At 36.3% G+C, this 13,942-nt stretch overlaps 1 protein-coding gene across 1 annotated transcript in view; it reads left to right on the top strand.

Annotated features, from left to right (window-relative positions):
- Tekt3 (tektin 3) overlaps positions 1-13,942 on the top strand; it is a 37,379-nt gene that overhangs the window by 6,037 nt on the left and 17,400 nt on the right. Inside the window, exons 2-3 of the mRNA XM_015506100.2 lie at positions 2,959-3,566; positions 6,209-6,292. Coding sequence (XP_015361586.2) covers positions 2,959-3,566; positions 6,209-6,292 — 692 coding nt within the window. The remainder of the gene's footprint in view (positions 1-2,958; positions 3,567-6,208; positions 6,293-13,942) is intronic.

The following is a 13,942-nucleotide window of genomic DNA, read 5'->3' as shown; positions in this document are numbered from 1 at the left end:
TAGATGCAAAAATCCTCAATAAAATTCTGGCGAATCGGATACAAAGGCACATCAAAAAAATTGTGCACCATGATCAAGTAGGATTCATCCCTGGGATGCAAGGATGGTTCAATATACGGAAATCAATAAATGTTATTCACCACATCAATAGACTTAAAAATAAGAACCATATGATCATCTCAATAGACGCAGAAAAAGCATTCGACAAAGTACAGCATCCCTTTATGTTCAAAACATTAGAAAAACTAGGGATAACAGGAACTTACCTCGACATTGTAAAAGCTATCTATGCTAAGCCTCAGGCTAGCATCATTTTCCTTGATTTTAAACTCTTCTCTGTAAACTCTTCACTGGTTTTCAGCAATTTGACTTCAGTGAGCCTTGGGTGGAAATTCTGGTAGTGGGGTGTATGCATGTATGTGTGTTTATTCTCTTGGAGTTTGTGGAGATTATAGTTTTCATCACATTTGGAAAATGGTCATATGTCTTCACATGTTTTTACCCTCTCCTCTCTCCTAATGACATTTTAAATAGAAGATATTAAAACACTTACTCTTGTACTATAGGCTACTGGGATGACTTTTCATTTTCAGTGTTAAAAAACCCCTCTGTGCTTCAGTTTGGTTAGGATTGAGCTCACCAATCTTTATTTATCTGATGCCTAATCTGTTATTAATCCCATCTAGTGAAATTGTGCAAGTATATATTGTATAGGTACATATTATACATTTCCTCTGTAAAGTTCCATTTGGCTCTTTTGTTGTTGTTGCAGTACTGGGGATAGAACTAGAAGTGCATTATCACTGAGCTGCATCCCTGGCCTGTTTTATGTTTTATTTTGAGACAGGGTCTCACTAAGTTGCCCAGGCTGGCCTAGAAATTGGGATCCTCCTGCCTCAGGCTCCATAGTTGCTAGGATTGCAGGCATGTGCTACCACACAGGGGGCTCCATTTGGTTTATTCTTTTTTAAAATCTTACATCTCTCTCTTAATTATGTACTTGTCCTAAATGCTTTCTAGAATCATCACCTCTGCCATTTCTAGAGTTGCATCCATTGACTGATTTTTCCTAATTAGGGATCACATTCTCCTATCTCTTGGGATGTCTGGTAGTTTTAGACTGTGTGCTGGACATTGTGTTATTACATAGTGGACTGTCTTGATGTTGTCTGGCAGTTAAGTCACTTGTGGATCAGTTTCCTATCTTTGAGGCCTGTTTTCAGGCTTTGTTTGCCACAGTGAGTCTGTGATACTTTCCCTCCAGGGTCAGTTCTGCCTTACCTCAAATGTGTGTCCCCTCTGAGGTCTCCATTGGATGGTTCGAGTATTCACCATTTATTCTCTTATTAGTCTGAGTTCAAAACATATCTCCACCCTCAGTGACCTCTAGAAATTTTCAACTTCTAGCTCTGCCATCTCTCTTTGCTGACATTTATGGAAGGTCCCATGATGTATATGCAGGCTCTGACTCAGTGAAGGCTTACATGGAGCCCTATAGAGATTTCTAGAGCTCTTTGTCTGTTGAGCTCACTTTATTCCAGAATCCTACTTCACAGTGTCTAGCTGCCTCAGTCTCCCCAAATTCTGATTGCTTTCTTGGTTCACAAAGGCTGCAGGCTCATTTTATTTTTATCTGTTTTTTTTCCATGTTGGTTTGGAAATTGCCTTCATGTGCAATGCCATTATAATCAGAGAATTATCTTAATTGTTTCTCTTCTCTTAGGGGTCAGAGTCCTGTGCTGCTTGTTGTCCAAAGTACAAGAGCAATTTCATATATCTGGTGTAGATTTTTGAAAGTAAGAGTCTAGTGTTAATTTTATTCCTTGATCATGGTTGGAGGTAGGAGTTTAAGTTTTTTAAGTCAACACAACTTCAGTTTTCTTGGCCAATAACAACAACAATAAAAATACATGATGGTGAAATACTTTGATGAGATATCATCATGCAATGTCTTTTATTCAGTCTTCCTGAATGGTTTCAAAAGACGGTTGGCTGGAGCTTTCATTCCAGGTGTGGCTATAAAATACTGTCTCTTCGTGTGATGCTTACTGTCATACATGAGCAGCTCTACTTCATGAGTTCTCAATAACTGAGTTTTATGCTTTAGATTCCAGATTCAAAGTGACAGCCCATCCTTAATTTAAAAACAAATCTGTAAGTGCTAATCTACACTAGATTTATTTTTCTCAGTCCTCATATCTCCCTTGGCTTATGAACCAGCGTCTCTTGGGAAGAGATGGCTCATGGTTCAATATTTGACAATTCTGGGTTGAGATATCTCAAGATGTCAACACAGCAGGTACTGGAAAAACTCAAATGGCATTCTGCACTGGAAATTCCATGGTCAAAAGACCAAGTGAGCTCTTGGTTATTGGATCCATTATTGTCGAGAATTATCCAAAGTAAACTAGGAGTGGTCTATTCACGTTGAAACTTCTTGCTAGAAGAAAACTAAATTATTCCTAGATTTGATTGACATGGAGAAAAGGTGAGAACCAAGACAATCTTCGGGACCCTACAGCCTCAAGTTATTTTGAATTTGCTTTTTCAAAAAGCAACTTTATAGATGAGGCAAGTGAGGCACAGAGAGATTAGTAATTTGCCCTATGTCCCATACCTAGTAAATAGCAAGGCCAATATTTTAATCCCTATCTGTTAGATTGCATAGTTTAAGCTCATGATTTGAATTTGTTATGGTGAAACAGTACTACTCTCGTAATTTAAAAAAAATAAAAATTCAAATGGCCAATTAAAAAAAATGAAACCCTACTACATTCTAGAGACACAGAGAAGAAAATATATTTATTTTGTTTATCACTTGGAAGCATGAGGAATGATTTAGAACAAATATCTAATGAGTTAGGAAGCACTGTAACTGATACTAAGATTTGGCCTTTTATTGGTATGTTTAATGAGATTAACTAATATGACTTTCTATTTCTTCTTGTGTCAAAACAGGTCAGATTTACAGATCGTGTTTGGGCACCATGGAACCTTTAGGTTCTACTTTAACAGCAACTTATGCCCGCCCTCCACCAGCACCAACCAGCTTTCTACCAGCTATCAGTACCCTGGCATCGAGCTACAGGAACTACTTTCCCCATCGCAATTTTACCCACAGCTTGAGCCTTCCTTGGAGACCCAGCACATACTACAAAGTTGCCTCCAACTTTCCGACGTTGGGCCCATACTGCACCAGATCACAGAGGGTGTCAGAGAGCAGCATGCTTCCCTTTGTTTCCAACAGAACCACTCTCTTCACAAGATATACTCCTGATGATTGGTACAGGTCCAATTTAACCAACTTCCAAGAGTCTAATACATCCCAGCACAATTCGGAGAGACTCAGAGTAGACACATCTCGCCTCATTCAAGACAAGTATCAACAAACAAGAAAAACCCAGGCCGACACCACCCAAAATTTGGGAGAACGTGTCAATGACATAGGATTTTGGAAATCTGAAATCACTCATGAGTTGGATGAAATGATTGGGGAGACAAATGCACTTACTGATGTTAAGAAAAGATTGGAGAGGGCTTTGGCAGAGTCTGAAGCCCCCCTTCAGGTAACTATAGAGTTTACGATAAAAGGCATTGCATTTGGATTATTATAGTCCACTGATTGAATTTCTGAGGTTATTTATTTATTTTTTGTCAGATTATGCTTCATTTCACTTTTAGACACAATCCTCTACCAATGAATCTGTAACTGGTTTCAGTAATGGTAGAACCATTGCCATTTCAACACACTATGCAACCACCTTAAGTTCTCAATGCAAAGCAGGTAAGACTAATTAAGGAGACTTCATTAGAATGCACAATGTTTGAGGTGAAAATATCATCTTAATTCTTAAAAAGCCTTCTTGATCCCTGCTGTCCCTAGATAAAGATTAAAAATATTTAAGGAAAAGAATTTTAATTCTCTTAGTTTGTGTCATGAATTGCCTCCTGTATACATGTTGTGATTCTGTTTCAGGGGACAAATTGTCAAATGAGACCACTTTATGAAATAGAGGGAGCTTTTTAAAATAGAGACATGGGACTGAAGTTAGGACAACTACCATGGTCATAGAGGCAGTTTCCAGTTAGTTACTGTCTCCTAGCTGGCTTTTGAGTGAGCTCAAATCATGTCCAACCCTTGCACCACATGATAGGTCCTCCAACCCCATGCCGCCCTCCACCATCGAAAGAGGACATTCCATATTTGTATATGAGCAAATCATAGAAATTATTATGGAAGTTGTATATATTTTGATGAGCATAGCTAACATCTTAATGTTTGCATGAGATGTTTGTATTTCCTTGTGAAAAAGCATTTGCAGTGGGTCTTCAATATGGTACCTGTAGGTAGGAGAGTTTGGAGAGCAAGGAGCTGGAATGTCTAGTAGTTTAAGGAGTTTGTTGAGCATCCTACACACTGTTACTTCCTATCAAACCCCCTCCCCACTAACCACAAGCACACACAAACAAAACTCCCAGAATCCTGACGAAGGTTGGTAGGCACAAACATTAGTAGTACACTAATGGTGACTTTTAAAAATCAATTCATTCTGAATTGAAGGCCTCCTATACTTCCTCTGAGTCCTAGCTCATATTGAAGATTATTGTTTATTCTACAGCCCCTACCCTACCTTCATGGATTGAAAGTATCCTTAAAACGATAGTTGGTTGTCCTCTTAATTTTCAGATGAGATTTAGTGATGACTTTTAGTAAGATGATTCTAATTTCAGTTTTTGTCTGGATGTTCTTGTGTGCTCGAACACTTACTGTCAAAACAGAATCAGAAGGTTCTTATTAAAATTAAAGTTAGTTGCAAGAACACAAATCTCAAAAGAAAATATAGATGATCAGCTATATAAGGAAAAAATGCTAAATTTAATAAGACAACATTAAATCAATATGGTGACCATCTTTGGCCTATCAGATTTTTGGTAGTAAAAACTTATAACATCTATGATTGGCAAAGGAGAAGAAAAGAGGCACTTTATGGATTACTGGTGGGACCATGGGTTGGTAGAAATTTTTCTGGAAAACAATTTAGTAATATAACCTAAAATAATCAAGAGTTCTCCTGGACCATTAATTCTCCTTCTACTAAGTGTAAATTATATTAAATAATGAGAGATACATGCAAAGATATTGTTCAATTATATCTGAATTATAGAGTACATACTTTCATATTTTATGCTTTTAAAAAATTTAACATTATACAGTAGTCTCATGTCATAAAATAGTTTTTTCAAAAAAGCATTTTAACAGCTACATAATGTTCTTTCATACATTATTTATCATTAGCAATCTAAGTTGTTTTTCCATTGGAGTCATTAACATACTCTGTCTCAAAGCATACTTTGTTACAGGGGTCTACTATTTAATGCCAATTATAAAGCATTACATAAAATTGTAAGGACATATTGGCTTCCATTTAAAAAAAAAACAAATAAAACAGAAAAATATGGTCAAGTCTTATTTTCTACATTTTTCTCCTTAATAAAGGCATATTATTTTTGTATTAGGAAATAAAAAATGATACTTTAAAAGCAATCCCTTGAAGTTTTGGCTACATATATATTTGATATCTTGAAAAAATAATCATTAATTTCTTCCTTACTCTTTTCCTTAGAAAATATTTGGAAACAATATCTTTAAGTCTATGTTTCATGTTATAGAAATATTTCTCTTGAATCAACTAATGCTAGCTAACTTTCGCAGATGCTATTGTGGAGATCGAATAGAGGTCATCTGCTTAATTTTGTCAACTTTCCAAATTGGGAATGTTTTCAATATATGATTATTATTATTATTACTGGTACCAGGGATTGAACTCAGGGGCACTCAGCCCCTGGGCCACATCCCAGGCCTATTTTGTATTTTTAGAGACAGAGTCTCACTGAGTTGCTTAGTGCCTCACTTTTGCTGAGGCTGGCTTTGAACTTTTGATTCTCCTGCCTCAGCCTCCTGAGCCACTGGGATTATAAATGTGCATCTCTGCGCCCAGCTTTTCAAGTTATTTTGAAGAGCTAATTCTTTAAACTAGCACAAAGATTTACTTAGTGTCACTGTCATTTTCATGCTAAAGTCTCACAAAATGGTTTCAAAAGTTGGTATTGGGAGTTTCTATTGATATTCATTAAACATTATTTTAGAACTGATAGACACTGGTTATGGTCAGTTTAAATTAACATTCTATTATTTCTTGATCTGTAGGTTGCTCGAGAATGTCTCTTTCATCGAGAGAAGAGAATGGGAATTGATCTAGTTCATGACGAAGTTGAGAAACAACTGCTGACGGTAAATATGAGGGAAATGCTTCCATAACGAGAAGTTTAGTAATTAACTTGTTTTTATAATGTAGAAATAAAATGGTGTTACATAAAGTCATTAATAAGAGCATACCAGATGTCTATAGCACTTAAAAAGGTAGATTTTTCATGTTTTAAAAGTAACACGTGTTAACTGGGGATTTGAAAATATAGAAAATAATAAAGATAAACATTGCTTGCAGCTTCACTGGACAGAAATTGGCATCAATTTTGGAGTGTTTCATTTTATTAAACATGCTTAGATACACCAACCAACTCACACAAGGGCGCACTGACATGTGTTAAAGATTAGGATCATGCTGTGTTTATGAATTTAAATAGTGTTTTATTTAGAGTTATATTGGGACAATTTTCTTTTATCATTAGATTTTGTTTGAATATATTATTTTTAATGTTACAGCATTCCACAATGTAAAGGTGCTTACCATTTTTTTAAAATGTTGATCCTCTCTTAGAGTAGTTAGGTTGTTTCCTTCTGCCACTCTTTTTCAATTTTAGTTACATACTGCAGTATGTAAAATTATTACTGTTGATAACTGTGTAACTGTACACACTTCTGTTACCTCTTTAGATTACATTTCAGGAAATGAAAAAGGGAATATGTATTTGGAAGAAAGAAAGCCTTTTTACATCAGCAAATTGCCACCCAGAAGCTGAGAGTTGTATCTGAATGATTCTGCTGAATTCTGTCTTCCACAGTCTCTCTTCCTCCTTCTACTCATTAATCTTGATTTAGTTCTGAGTTCTCTGATCTTGACTTTCTGGACAAGTCACCATGAGATCTCTGCCTTTAAGATTTCAGCCAATATACACTTGAGGCCTTTCCCATTCTCTTTCTCCTGCCCAGATATTTTCTTAAGCATGACTTTTACATCCCTAGGTGTCTCAACAAATATTTTTTTTTTATGTTTTGTTTAACATGTATCAGTTGTAGTTATTGATGGGTTTCAGTGTGATATTTCTACCCAGGCATACAGCATTCACTGATCTAACCCAATCTCCCTTCATCCTCCTCCTGGCTCCCAATACCCTTCTCAGCCTACTATACCCTGTTGTCTACCCCTTTCTATTGATGGTGCCAGTGTCCTCAGTGTTTGGAGTGCAGCCATTGTCTCTTCAACCCCTTTAATAAGTGTTCAGTCCTTCTTTCCAGGTGGATCATGGGAAATTCCCAGACCCTTTCCCTTCCCCAAATTCTACTAGACAAGATACATTGTCGCCAATTTCTTCCTTCAGATAAAAACTATTCCGGGACACTCTAATTCCTATAGGAGAAAACCACCAAGGCCTTCCTTTGCTAGCTCCCATCTAACATCTCAGCTTTGTTTCCCTTTCTGAATCATGAAAGTTCTGCTATGAGTCTGTCTTCTTCATCCCTGAACTAGGTTTGCAGGGTTCCACCTCTTTGCCTTTGTTTGACTGATCCGTGGTAAGAATGAGTCCTTGATGATGATCTAACAATATGGTCATCCGAGTAATTACATCTTTATATTTTAACGGTGCCTTAGTCTTTTTTCATTGGCTCATTACATTAAGAATGATAAGCATGAGCTGGGTTATAACTTGGTGGTAGAGCACTTGCCTAGGATATGGAGGCCTAGGTTTGATCCTTAGCACCACCTACAAATAAATAAATAAAGGTATTTTTTAAAATGATAAGCAAAACTTTTTTCTTTGCTCTTTCCTTTCTTTCACTGTCTGATTCTCTGAGAGAAATATGAACTGAAAAAATAAATTCAGGAAATCTTTGGCCACTACAGGAAGTCTATGCACGTTACTTGTAAAAATCATGGTCCCCCCTGTTGCATGGGAGTAATTATGAATAGGAAATCCTGAATGAAATAGCTTTGCATTAATGGGTCCCTGATCTGTTGTTTCTTTTTTCCCAGCTTCTGATGAATCTTGCAATTCTTAAAATAATCTGTCATGTACTTTGTCATCCTAAATGGGAAGGAATTTGCCAGAATCTGTTCTTTGGCCTTTTGTTCTCACTGATCCTGAGATGTCCAATGGGGAGAAAACTATAAGCTACTTTTAACAACTACAGTTCAGCAGTTTGCTCATAAACAGACATACGGTGTTTTCAAGAGATGTTTTTTGAAACTTGGCTATCATTAGCATTTCTGTTATTCTAGGAGTGGCCCTCAAACATGCCTTTACATTAGAATCATGTGATGAAGATTTTAAAAATATCAGTGACTGGGACTTTTCCCCAGAGATTTTGATTCAGATCTGGAATGGGGGCTAAGCATGAATGGTTTTCAAATATTACCATGGAAATAGTTTTTAGCTTTTAACATTAAATTTATTTTTAACTTATACATAAAAACAAAACCTATACATTAATAGGTTAATGTGATGTTTCAATATATGTATACATTATGCACATATGTATTGATTCAGATTCAAATACATGTTTAAGTCAGATTAAACATTTCTGTCTCCTCAAACATTTACATTTACATTACATTGTTATCCATAATCACTTGCACATGATAGGTCTTTCAATCCTGTTTATTCCTTCTCAACACTAGTGAGATGAGAAAACTTCAAATTCAATACTGGGAAGATTATTTAAATGCCACCTTAAGACATAAAATACAGGACTGTAAGTGGATCAAATGACTGGAAGCTACTGGGGTTATGATTGTAAGTTTATTTGAGTGAATACTTCTATTGTATGTTATAAATTTTGTAAACGAAGTGTCAATTGAATATAGAATATTGAACTTTTACATCATCTTGATAATCATTTTCCCCATTTAAAAGACTTTGCAGCTTTATACAGATAACACTAAGTGTAAAATTTTGAATAAAATATTTATTTTTTCCAAAAATAAATCAGAGGTAGTTTGTAATGGACTTTTACATTTTCTGGTAATAGTTTATACTCCACTTAACCAAGAGATCCATTAACTAAATGATTTTGTTATCAATATCAAATACCTATTCCAGTTGTATTACTTTCATAAAGCTATTCTTGTAATATCTCAATCTGACCCAGATGATAGTTGCCATGGAAATCTTAATGAATAGTCAGAATTAAGAACAAGTGCTTCAAAACCACAAAATATTGCTGAAAGAAATGGAAGATGATCTAAAAAAATGGACATAACATGTTCATGATTTGGAAGACTTGTTGGTGTTAAGAGAACAATATTTCCCAAACTGATCCATAGAGTCAACACAATTTCTATCAAAGTCCCAGCTGACTTCCTAGTGGAAATGGAGAAGTAAATCCTAAAATTCACATGGAAATCTAAGGAATGCCAAATAGTCAAATAATATTGAAAAAGAGGAAAGTTGGAGGATTCTCACTTCCCAATTTCAAAACTTTTTGCAGGGCTACAGTACTTAAGACAGTGTGGTATTTTGATAAAGACAGAGAGTACAATGGGACAGAATTTAAATGTTGAGAAATAAACTTTCATAGTTGCCATCAATTGGCTTTTGACAAGGGTGCCAAGACAGTGAGAAAAGAATGGTTTCCTCAGCAAATGGTGCTTTGGACAATTGGATATTCATGTGTGGTGAAAGAATGTAGTTGGATCCTTATATCACAACATATGAAAAATAAGTCAAATGGATCAAATATTTAAATGGAACAGCTAAATTGATGGAGCTCTTGGGGAAAAACTTGCACATGAATATGTGACATTGAAGAAGGTGCTGCCTCTTAGATATGACACTAAAGCACAAGCAACAAAATTAAAAAAGGGGTAAACTAATCATCATCAAAATTAAAATTTTGGTACTTCAGAACATGCTCAACAAAGTAAAAACAAAATCTTTGCAGATCATATATCTAGTAAGGGACATGCATCTAGAATATATAAATGACTATTATGATCTTTGGAGAGAAAAATAGCCCAGTTAAAAAATGGGCAAGGGATCTGAATACATAGTTCTCCAAGGAGAACATACAAAAGACCAACAAGCATATGTCAGAATGTTCAACATCATTAATTATTGGGAAATGTAAATCAACATCACAATGAAATGTAGCTTCATACCCACTAGTGTGGCTATAATAGCAACAAAAAAAAATACAGAAAATAACACATGAAACTGTGAAGGAATTAGAACCATTACACAGTGCTGGAAGGAATGTAAAATGAGGCAGTTGGGCTGGGGATGTGGCTCAAGCGGTAGCGCGCTCGCCTGGCATGCGTGCGGCCCGGGTTCGATCCTCAGCACCACATACAAACAAAGATGTTGTGTCCACCGAAAACTAAAAAAAAATAAATAAATATTAAAATTCTCTATAAATAAATAAATAAATAAATAAATAAATAAATAAAATGAGGCAGTTGGCTTGGAAAATGATGGAATGCAGTTACTTTATGATCCAATAATTCTAATTTTAGGTATCTACCCAAAGAGAAAAGAAAATGTATACCCTCCCTCCAAAATATTTGTACCTGATTGTTTATTGCAATTATATTCATGACAACCCCAAAGTGAAAAAAAATCCAAATTTCTATCAGCTGATAAATGGATAAATAAAATATGGTATAGTCATACAAGGAATGTTATTGAGCCATGTGCTGACATACAGATGACGCTCGAAAGCAGAATGTTAAGTGAAAGAAGTTGGTCACAAATAACCACATATCGTATAATTTCATTTATATGAAATTTCCACAAAAGGGAATTTTATAGAGTATGAAGTTAGATAAGTGGTTGCCCTCCTAGACTTGGGGGATAAAAAACAGGGGGTGACAACTAATGGGTGCCTGTTTCTTTTATGGGGAGGTAATGAAAATGTGCTGAATATGGTTATGGTGATGAGTTTAACAACTCTGCATATACTCAAAAAAATTGAATTATATACTTCAAATAGTTGAATTAGGGCATGTGAATTTTACCTCTATAAAGCTATCTAAAAAGAATAAACTTTTAGATCTTTTTATCTTTAAGGGTCAGTAGCAAAAGTTGCTTTATCTAAAAATTTGAATCTGCAATTAGAGTAATGGCTCATGAATTGAGGGGGTGCCCTGGTCACTGCCGATTAATTCAAGTAGTGAATGTGTCCTGTCACTTATTCAAGATAGTAGCATTGGCATATATTTATTATTATTATTATCATTATCATCATCATCATTTTATCAAATAGGTCTCAAGGTTTAGAATGAATAAATGAGCAAAGAAAAGAAAGGCCTACTTTTGAAAGACATGGGCACAGTAAAAATTTTTTTCATGGATTCTGTTGACTATTACATTCAATTTGTGAAACAGGTTGAGAATCCTTAATCCAAAAATCTAAAATCTGAAATGTTCCAGAATTCAAAACATTTTGACACTTCAAGAGGAAAATTCCACACCTCATGTAATAGTCCAGTCAAAACACATAAATATAACATGCAGTTGTATAAAATTACCTTCAAACCATGTGTATCTGAAATATAAATGGAACTCATGTTAGTTTGTGTTTAGACTTGGGTCCCATCCCCAAGATATTTCATTATGCATATGCAAATATTCCCAATTCTGAAAAAAAATCTGAAATCTCAAATAATATTCTCAATTCTGAAAAAACATCTGAAATCTCAAACACTTCTAATCCAAAGCATTTCTGATAAGAGATGCTCAAATTGGATTTAACAAATTTTTATACAAGGGCTTCTTTTGGGGAATCTACCATGCTCCCATCTTTAGAGCACTCCCAGACCATGATAATACCCTTCGAGTCTGAAGATAAATGAACCCAGAGAATCATCTCCTATGCAACCCATCCTGGCCTTGCTTGCTCTGGGACACAGGCTAGGCCTGCTGCTTACATCTCAGGCTGAGGCTCTGGGCTTGGCCCCAGCTGGCTGGCCAATTTCCTTCCCACAAGTGACTTTCCCTCCTTACTGATGTAGAAGCAGAAAGCAAAACCACTCCAACTGCAGAGGCTTATTGAGAATGTGCAAGCAATGCATTCCAAAGATGGAGAGACATCCCAGCATTTCAGCCCAGCACAGCCCTGATCTCAGGACGGAAAGAAATTTGGGTGGGTTCTGACCACCAGTAATAAGAACTGCTTTCTTCACATATGTTTCCACCCAATGGTCCATATTTCTTAGCTGAGAGTAGAGCAGAGCTCCCTTCTAAAGTGAAGCTTAAGTTCTAACATCATGCAAATTGCTCTTCTTGCAACATCAAAAGACCTAACACTTTTTGAGCACTTACCATCTGCCAGGCACATCATTATCTACCCAACAGCCTTGGAAAAGGTATTATTACCCTTAGTTTATAACTTGTCTTTGGTCACAGTTTAGCAAATGGAAAAGCCAGCATTTGAACTAGCACTGTCTGATGCCAGCATGTCTTTAACCACTCTTCCACCCAAGACCTGGGAGTGTGAGGCAACAGAGGTGATGTTTAGCAAGACTTTGCAGTCTGTATTCTACCTCCCTCACCCTTGTCCAGAGAATACAGTTGCCATAGGTGAATTGTAATGAGAGATGCTTCACAGAAATTTCAACTGCTCAAATGGTAGGATAAATGGAAGGTTCTTCAAACAACTGGACATGATTCCTTATTGCACTTTCATCCAGAGCTCTACAAAATAGGTCACATTTTAATCATTTTGGCCATTGAGATTCCGAGAATCTCAGAGAAGTAGCCAGGGGCATGTCATTCATGAAGTCCATTATTCCTCACCAAGTCAGGATCCAGAAGTGTTGGAACCACTTTCCAGCCTCGTAAATATGCATTTCTCAAATGTTGCGCCAGAACCTTCACTTCCCGAGGTGGAGGCTACAGACACAGGTCTACTGGATCCAGACTTCTCCCACACTTTTGCCTTCTGTGTGTACCCACTTTCTTCTGAATGTTTTCTTCTTGTAAGCTGGTAAGGGAATGCTTTGCCCTCCATTTACTTCTGCTATGGTATTTCAAGGTCACCTTTATGTATGAACATAGACTGATAAGTTAACATGGGGGACAGCTCCAGGGGTCCTTGGGGATAGCCTTTTTCTATTCTCATGATCACCCCCACCATTCTGACATTCACTATATGACATTATTTAAATGCACATGAAAAATTATTATTAAATTTTTTAAAAAAAAATATCAAGAGTCTCATTAAATGCATTTTCCCCCACTAAAAGTCCAAGGAGAATTTCCTCTATGTGCTGTGTGAAAACTGTGGGGTTTTAAATGGTGTTGTCCAAGGAGGACTCCATGCATCCTTTACCAGTATCTCATTCATCACTACACACACACACACACACACACACACACACACAAGTCATTGAGACAGACGAAATAGAGCAACACAAAAATTCAAGTTTATGTAACAACTGACACACTGTGTAAGAAAACTTGGCCACCTGTAAGAGTAGCGAGAACTTTGGTGCCAACGTATGATGATGGGAATTTAATTCCTCATTTGCTCCATTAATTCAGAGTATTGAGGAATCAAACAGTAGGCTGGTCTCTGTAGGTGCACCCAATATTTTTTATGTTAAATAATAAAAAAGGCAACTGTATAGGTGTTTAATAATTAGTGCTAGAGTGAAGAAAGTTTTTATAATAAAAAATAACTATTTTGGGGCTGAAGATATAACTCAGTTGGTAGAGTGCTTGCCTCACATGCACAAGGCCCTGGGTTCGATCCCCAGCACCACAC

The sequence above is a fragment of the Marmota marmota genome, unplaced genomic scaffold (genome assembly GCF_001458135.2).
Source record: "Marmota marmota marmota unplaced genomic scaffold, marMar, whole genome shotgun sequence".
Taxonomy (NCBI): domain Eukaryota; kingdom Metazoa; phylum Chordata; class Mammalia; order Rodentia; family Sciuridae; genus Marmota; species Marmota marmota.
Note: the sequence above shows the minus strand (reverse complement) of the source record. Positions and strands in the feature narration are given on the sequence as shown.